Source organism: Trachymyrmex septentrionalis, unplaced genomic scaffold (assembly GCF_001594115.1).
Source record: "Trachymyrmex septentrionalis isolate Tsep2-gDNA-1 unplaced genomic scaffold, Tsep1.0 scaffold73, whole genome shotgun sequence".
Taxonomy (NCBI): Eukaryota; Metazoa; Arthropoda; class Insecta; order Hymenoptera; family Formicidae; genus Trachymyrmex; species Trachymyrmex septentrionalis.
The window spans coordinates 480,695-489,995 of record NW_017305916.1 but is presented as its reverse complement, the minus strand read 5'-3'; the positions used below and the strand labels follow the sequence as shown (position 1 = coordinate 489,995).

The following is a 9,301-nucleotide window of genomic DNA, read 5'->3' as shown; positions in this document are numbered from 1 at the left end:
ATATATATATATAATAATACATCATGCTATTTTCATTATTTCTCAAGTAGATCCTTTGCCTCGTTAATTTTTGCAGCGATATATGGAGAACCACCACGATCTGGATGATTCACAGCCATTACTTTTTTAAATTGTTCCTTTACTTTGCTCTTATTAGCCGTGGGCGACACACCCAAGATCAAACTAGCTTCTCGCCTGGTCATCCTCTGCTCAAAACCACCTTTGTAATATTTGCTATTCGCTAGTGACTACAAATATTAAGAAAGATTAATACATTTATTTATTAAGTCTTTGCAATTATAAAAAAGGAAAAAATAGACCTAGTAGTTTTTACCTGGGAATCTAGCTTTTTCACGGTTTCTGCCATCCTCTGTGATAAATTCGGCATTCTCCTAAGCAAATAACGACCAGCAAACCCAACAGCCGCCAGGCCAATACCTGCTGCCACAATTGTGCTCTGGGAAACAATTTGGTTTTGTCGAACATTTTAAACTCAACATTCTAAATATAATATACCTTGCCAAAAGCAAAAGTAGATATACGTCATAAAAAGACTGAAAGAGACGAAGTATTGTCGAGGAAACTTAACCTACATAGTCTTAATTAATACTTAATGTCATTTTATATTTGCACAGTTGTTCTCTGAAACAGTTATTCTCTGCGAAATTCTCATCATTTTGTGATAATAATATTATATATTTATTAAAAAGATAACGAAAAGGTGACGAAATATTTCTGAGACAGTTTGGCACTGCATTTATTTATTTGCACATTTCTCGAAGGTTTCGACATTAATATGGATAATTTATGTTCTCTCAATGTAAAAAATATAATCTTTACAGCATTACACATTTTTTAAACAAATTCTTTTATTCTTACCATTTTGTTCAGTTTCAAGATAGCAGACGCAACTTTGTATACCGGGAAGAAATAATTTTAGCATGACCATAACCAGCTACGATTGCTCCATCTATGCTGTTTTTATCACGAATAATAAACACTATTCATCGCGATAAAATCGTTATCCTATATTATCATTCGTACATACTATCGTTTGTACATACACATTATGTACAATTATTACACATTCGCAACTTTTTGAATATATATTTATTCCTTTTAATTATATTTTTATGCTTTTCGTCCGTTTTTTTCGTTATCAAAGCAGAATATACAATTGTTGCACTCTAAATACGTAAAGTGTAGTCAGAGTGCGACTTTTGTTTTTATAGCTGAACTATAAATGTATACTCTTTGTACAAGTGAAATCGACGTATATATTTGATATTTAGCGAAAGACATTTAATATTTAGATTAAAAATAGATCTCGGCAGTTCAGCGCAATGAGAAACAAATTAAAACGAATTTTAACTGCCCTTTTTATATCTTTTTACGTTAAAAAAATTCAAATAGAAACAAGCTATCTTCTACCTCGTTTAAAGAGAAGAGGGGAAGAGGGAAGAAAAACAAGTGTGGAGAACTACTGTGGTTAGAAACGGTCAAACGTCTTCGGAAAAGAGTCGAAACATTTTTTCAAATATATACATGTAGAGAGATCACGTAGAGAGATGGTAAACACGTGTTTTGTCGCAAAGACGCGATCGACCGCTGGTTTCAGAGTCTGCTTGATAACGGAAGGCCAATACGGAAGACTTATGGCTCTTTGTAACCGAGCTTTCCGCATCTCCCGTCTCTCCTATTCTATCCCTCTCTCCCTGATGTCCAACTATTTACTTCGTTTTAATAGTAAGAGAAGTGTAGACTTGTAGAGGGGCACGACATAGCCACGACGAACAGATCGTATTCCTAGTGGGGAGCACGACTGTTCCAGTCATCTTCTGATCATGGGGTCTCTAAGCTTAGTATACCGAGTATACACGGCTACAAAAGACCGCAGGCTATCATGCGGTTGTTGCATTTGTATGCGCGTGTGTATAAAATCTATTCTACAATTACGTAAGCGTAAGTGGTTGTAGTTGTAAAAATCGATCAACCACACTTGAATTTGAGAAGAATATTCGACTAAAGTGATTGATCAATTTTACAACTACAACGACCTACAACTATACACTTTTACGCAATTTTAGAATAGACTTTACAAAGTTGGCGTGTAACTGCTATATGACAAACAAAAAATCTTATAAGCAGTAAGACATTCCTTATAGAAATTTAAGTACTGCTAAAAATACTTTTAATACTCAAATAAATGATTAATTGGTCAGTATTGGTATTAAATTTCTATAAGGGACAAGCAGTAAACAATTCGATATTTTGTATTTACTACAGCTTACCGTGATTGCGGACAATTTGCACTACTTAAGTCTGGTTGCACCAACGTTACTTTGGCTTTAAGCAAAGCTTAAAATTCTCTCTGTGTCTGTCTCTTTTTCGCTTTAAGACAGAGAGAGTTTTAAGTCTTGCTTAAAGTCAAAGTAACGTTGATACAACCGAGTCTTAGTATTTAAAGTGCAGTAACTGCGCATGATACATCATTTTATCCTTGTTCGCCGAATATTAAAGGAAGATAAATTGATACATCATGCGCATCATGCTTGAAATGGGACGCAGCCCAAGTTTTTTTGTGTGCCATGTGATATCTTTACAAGACGCACGCACGAAAATCTCTGAAAATCGCGCATTTGTGCGCGCATATAAATATCGATTATTGTCACGTGAGACCCGACGATCGTCAAAAATCGATGACTTTCGAATATCGGCGCGGCTCGCACGTGAGTCTCCTGGGTTGCGTGGACCATTGCGAGATTCTTTCTAAGCGCTGCCCGGTGCGTGCCGTGTATGCCATCACACGTGAATCGATTCGCGCCTGGAGAATTTTCTATCAACGCTCTTCTTTGGCCCGTATTTTATATAACTCTTAATTAACAGCGTCGATATTATATCTCGTTACACTGTTATTGCGCAGCGTTTTTAGATTTTTACCATGCATGAAATCTGGCGCAACGATAATGTAACGACACTGTCGTCAAAGAGTTACAGACGTTACAGAATATTATAGAATGGAGGCCGTTGTCATGGCAGTGCGAGAGACCCGGGAAACATTAGGGGCTGCACACAATGGAGGAAACATTACAACGGAGGGACAGGAGTAATCTATTAAGGGTTCAACCGATCAGAAACTGGTTACACCGGAATACATGGTTTCTGATAGGCTGGAATTATCTTAATACTTATTCGTGTTTCTAATATTTCCTCTATTGTGCACAGGGCCTTAGACTAGATTCGTCATAGCGTGTGACGCGATAACGTGGGGACGACATGATAGTCGATCTTCCCGCGATCTCGAGGGACCATTTCGGTGGTACGATCATCAATATAGATATATTGTTTCTCTCCGATTCGACTCGGTCGCACGCCAAGCCAAGCGTTGATCAACGCTAGTCCTAGTTAACTCAATCTTTCTACCTCCCCTTCCCACTCTCGCTGCCTGTATATATGTGTATCGCAAAATGAGACCGATATAACTTCGGTAGAAGTTGAGATACGATAAGCAATGAATAAGAAAGTAACTCGTACGTTCATTCGCGCTCGCATTGGCACGAGATATATATTTTTATTAATATTGGCTTGATTGAAAATTACATCGATATCAATCTATCTCTTTCCGGCCCGCAGTGAATTCCACGTGAAACAAAAGAGGACGGATCGCTAGCCTAGAATAGAAGCTCCGTAGAATGAATTTCAGATCTGCCTCTCGGCGTTCGTTGAGGCAAGGTGTTGTAACAAAGTGGTTCGATTCTCTTCCGCCGTGACTCTTTTTCACAGATCCTTCTATATCCAAATAAGACGCACAAATGTGACCTGTAGAGCGTTGTAAACCATCTATTCCGTCGAACTCGCATGCGCGCTGTCGACATGGTGCCCACCTATGTGTGTGTGTGTGTGTGTGTGTGTGTGTGTGTGTGTATTATATGTAAATGAATCGCATTTACGTCGTGACAAGCAACACACGTATATACACGCATACATCGAGAAAACGAAAAGTAGGTTCCGAGTGAAGATAGTGCATAGAACAGGCGCACACGGACGAACCGGCGTGAATGTGTGCGAATCACGATTGTACGCGGCGAAGGATGACAACTTCAAGCCATGGCACACGCGATTTGACATATTAGACGCGCTTAACGGGTTGTTTAATGCTTTAGGACTTGAGTGTTTATCAGGGTGCATATATACGTGGGAGATGTTTGCGATACCCTGATACGCGCATAAATTCAATGTTAAGACATTAATGACCCAGCGTATATACTCCACTACTGATAACGGAATATCCGTGGAATACCTGAAATGATAATCCTAACTTACTCCTTACATTCTTTCATCTGGGACACTCGGGAAGAAGTGTCCTAAATCAGATGAGATGTTTTTTGCGTTTAAAAGACAACTTAAAAGACGTCTTACGTCATAATTTTAGACTTTGTTATTTGGAATGTGTTTACGTATAAATTTACATGCAATTAACTTATTTGCTCTACGACATACCGGAAATATGTCGCATATCAGTTCATATAATACAGAAGCTTACAACAAAATTGCTGGAATAATCTGTGCAGTACATATATGTATATGGGTATAAGGTATACATATATGGCGTCGCAAGCGGTAACCAGTTTAAAGAATCGTCGATATAAATTAACCGTATTTTCACAGGCTAAGTTTTCTCTCTCAGTCTCAACGAAGTACGCTTACTGTTGAATCTGTGTGTGGCGGCCTTTAAGGCCACGTTGTAACGAGAGAGTGAGAGAGAGAGAGAGAGAGAGAGAGAGAGAGAGAATGTATGTGTATTGTCACGCAACGTTTTAATAGTTAGGTTATAGCGAAGATGTTCGGATGCGCGAGCTACTTTTTTTCCTGAATAGCGCTCGAGCCGAACGTTTTATCGGTGAAGTTCTTATGTATACAAGTATACAAGTATACGATACATATAGCACGGAGGTGCTTATGTAAATTAATCACGTGGTGCGACGAGGTCTTTGTTTTGTCTTGTAAATACCCGCGCGAGCATACGTTTCTGCTCCGCACGTCGAGCATCTCTCACTCTTTTGTTTGTCGCCGGTGATAGCGTGGCAGTGTGCGCGCGAGTGAGAGTGAAGTTAGTTAAGTACCTCCTCGTGTGTTCACGTGTTGTCCCTTTCTCCCCTCCCCCCCCCTCTACCTGTTCCTTCTTCCGTTTGCCGTTCCCCTTCTGTTCCTCTTCACCCCGCGCGAGGAATGGCATCTGCGCGTTTAGAAGCGAAGGAACGAAAACAAAAGAAAAAGGAAACAAAAACGAAAAGAAAACAGGCTGGAACATACTCTCCCACATGGAGTGAACTCCCCGTATTTATAGTTTTCTGTACGTTCACGTACATTGCTCTTGTGGCGGATTGTGTATCGGCGATGCGTAAGGTGCGTACATGCGTGCGTGCGTGCACGCGTGCATAGTGTGCGTTCACGCATGTATAAGGCGTGCGCACGCGCGCGCGAGATCTTGCGAATCGTGTAACGGGGTCTACGTAATGCTCGCACGCATCGTTATTCGTTACGCTCGTACGCTAAAATAAACGAATGTGCGTACTCACGACGAGGAGCAGAGAGAGAGAGAGGAGGGGGGGAAGGGGGAGAGAGAAACGAGGAAGAGAGAAAAAGAGACTTGCTACGTGCGATCGTCGCGGGGACCACGACATTACTCTTACTTCTATCTCCTGCCGCGCTCAACGAGACTCTTGCGATTTAGCTTTTTTATCTCTTCTTCGAGGATTACTCAAACTTTATCTTTTTGACTCTTTTTTTCTTCCCTCGCGGTCGACGAGCCTCCGTTATTTCAGTATCGTGGCGTAGGGATATTTGTGTTTGCCTTTAATTAAGCAATATCGTCGTCGATAACAACAATCGGCAAATCAATATATCGCATCGCTCAATTGGAGAAAGTACTTCGTATTTGTTATAGTTGTTGCGCGAAAGAGAGAGAGAGAGAGAGAGAGAGAGAGAGAGAGAGAGAGAGGACCGCGGCTGCGGTGGTATCCTCGTGCTGCAATTTGCAGCTGTTATTCTCGACAAATGATTTCATTTTTTTTGTCCAAGAGGATCTACGTTGGTCTACGGAGGATAGTGAGTGCAACGACCCTCCGGCGTGAAATTGCATTTTGTAATGAAAGGATGTGTGTTCGCTCGCCCGCTGGCTTGTTGCGAAAGTACGTTTTCCTCTTGATGATCCGATCACGATCACAATGTGATCGAGTAACACGACACGGAGGGTCAATTAACTTAAGTAAGTGCGCAACCATGCGTGCAATGCGCACTTCTGTTTAAACGAACGATTTTGTTTACAAGTGAATACATTCTTTTATTCTCAGGACCTCAGCTTACAGAGCTTGATCGAGTATCATGACTATTTTATTTAGCACACGAGAGACGAAGATGTCTTGAGTACAGATTATTGTTTAGGGGTTTACGTAATAGCAGCACGTAATTTTGTAAACAGTATTTTCGCTTACATAATTATGGAGGAGAATATTCGCTAGAGTATTAGAATCCTCTACTCCCCTCCTCTCTCACTCTCTCTCTCTTTCTCTCTCTCTCTCTCTCTCTTTCTCTCTCGTTCTCTCTCTTAAATCTTCTTAAAGTTTCTTAATTTTTATTTTATTTTTTCTTTTTATTATTTTTTTCTTATATTCTTTATTATTTTCCTTCTCTGTTTATACATTGAAAAAAATTAAATTTTAATAAATATTTATTGAATAGTTCTGAGTAAATATTTACTAAATGTAAACTCTACATTTATTTGATACAAAAACCATTAATGTGATTTAACTATTTTTTTTATTGAATAAACAGTTATTTGTTATAAGTAAATTTTTGCTTAATATTATTTTAAGAAATATATGTACTAAAATTTTTTTCAGTAACTCGTTTCTTTATATGTTATACATATTAAAAGATTTCTGAAAAACGTTTATTTATCTATCTCTCTTTTTCTCTGTCCCCTTCCCTCTTTTCTTTCTTCTAATCGAAAAATAATTTGTTTCACATGTATGTATAAACCCCTATTACATAATTAGTGACTGTGACACATTAAATAATTATTGCGTCGCGAAGTATAGCATTAATTATTATACAAAATCCTTATTCATTTAATTAATTGCAGATAATGAATATAATCTTATTAAGCAATCTAAAATCTTTTCGTTTTTTGCATTATCCCATAATTCCCTTATTAATCTCTTCTATTATAACAAATTGATTGAATATTATCACAATAGTTTTCCATAATGCCTGAATATGTATACTTGCATTACTTTAAAATGCAAACGATGTAAGTATAGATTGAAAAACAGACCAATTGTTTATGTTGCCATACACGAGGGAACTATTTTTTTACGATTATAAATATTATACTGATTGGAGATTACGTCGAATAAAAATACCTTTTCGCGTTTGTATGTGCAAGGACGATGAGGCAATGCACACTTACCTTTCTTGACCACAATATATGGACGATGTTATACACTTAATAAGATTTTAGTAGACTCACAGATTGAGAAACTAAAAATAGTTCGTACTACAAGAGACATTTTTTAATCTCTTTTGAAACCGATACTCGTCGATATTATTGATTAACTTGACTGCAAATATTCGGAGACGCTAATCGAATTTGTCAAAAAACAGCAAGTTTTACAAAATCTCAGCTGCAAATTTTGTTGACAAAACCCTAGCGTGAATACAATATGATTTCAGATATTTAACAATCGACGTTATTTGTCATCATTTTGATGTGAAAATAACGTTAAAGATGATTTTACTAATGTAAGACCTGTTCTTTTTACTTTAACTTTTCATTTATCTTTTCTCTTTTCTTATCTGTGAAAGAAAAAGAAAAAAGATGAACCGTGAGAGAGAGAGAGAGAGAGAGAGAGAGAGAGGGAGAGAGAGAAAAACGTTGAACTGAAAAAAACAGACCTACGATAGCAGCTTGATTGCAGAAACCGAGTTGAATCTACTATTTCGTAATCAAACCATTTAAACACGATTTACGGTCCTTTAAATAATTATGAAATGACTGAACGTCTGCTCGGTTGCTGCTGGCGATCTGTTATCCGATTATGTCAGCAGGCTGTGCTAGCAAAACCCAAGCTGTATTAATGCGGACGTGTGGTTGATGCCGATCAGCTGCTCGTGCGATCTGCTAATACATTGTTGATATTTTACTTATTAGAGATCTTTATTTTTTACTATCTTCTATAATACAATTTCTACTTTCATATTCTAACGAAAATAAAGGTTGAAGCGTATAATCCGAATACAAAGGAAGATTAGCGGAAGTGTAAACGAAATTTCTATAGGAAGCGAAAATTCGAACATTCGAAATAGAATGGCCAACCATCCCAAATTTATGTGACATTTCGATTTTTAACTTCTAGAGGCATCCTGAAAATATCTAGGTGTAATATCATGTCTCGATTTATCATATAACGTAAATTAACATAAAATTTGTTAATATATTAAGGTTCAGTTTCACAATATATGATTACCTAAAAATTGAAGGTTACTAAAAAATTTATAAATGAATTTCATTGATGAATCTCTCGGTAACCTTTAATCTTATCAATAACGTAGTTCCTTAGAGAGCTCCAAATAGAACTTAATTGTAAACGAGTAAATATAAAGCTTGTTTGGTTTCACAAACGGTTTATCAATAATGGTTAACCAAAGGTTTAGCTCTATACACACACACACACACACACACACGCACGCACGCACGCACGCGCGCGCGCACACACACACACACACACACACACACACACACACACACACAATAGTTAATTAATTAATTATTTCAAGGTATTTTTATAATACAACGTATAAAAAAATTCCTTTTTTTGTTATATTCTGATATCTCAAGGTTAACATATCTCTAAATTGGCTGATCAAGAGTTGGCCATTCTAATTCGAAATATAAACAAGCGTTTTAAGAGGAAAACTTCTTTAACATTCTGATATTCTACTTTTCATTCACGCTTTTGCCACTCTTCCTTTTGATTTTATACAATGTACACTAATCTTTTACATATAAATCGCAGTATGCTTTACAAAAAAGATCATTTTTACATCATCTTGATGATATCACGAATAAAAATGCTGCTGGTGAGCTATTTTGATGTCACAATAATACATAAAAATATGATCATATATATTAATATTTCCGTGATTAAAGCCCGGCAATGTAAGATTAACTTTAATCTCGATTTAATTTATATTGTTTATCAATTTTTTAATTTAAAAAATTAGAAAAAGATAAAAAGAA

General features: G+C 37.2%; 1 protein-coding gene across 1 annotated transcript; it reads right to left on the bottom strand.

The window, feature by feature from the left end:
* Positions 1-6: 6 nt before the first annotated feature.
* LOC108753879 (mitochondrial import inner membrane translocase subunit TIM14) lies at positions 7-946 on the bottom strand. Its single transcript, XM_018495818.1, has 3 exons — positions 880-946; positions 335-457; positions 7-248 (listed from the first exon to the last, which is right to left on the bottom strand). The coding sequence occupies exons 1-3, from the start codon at positions 880-882 to the stop codon at positions 36-38; spliced, it is 339 nt and encodes a 112-aa protein (XP_018351320.1). The 5' UTR covers positions 883-946; the 3' UTR covers positions 7-35.
* Positions 947-9,301: the final 8,355 nt, after the last annotated feature.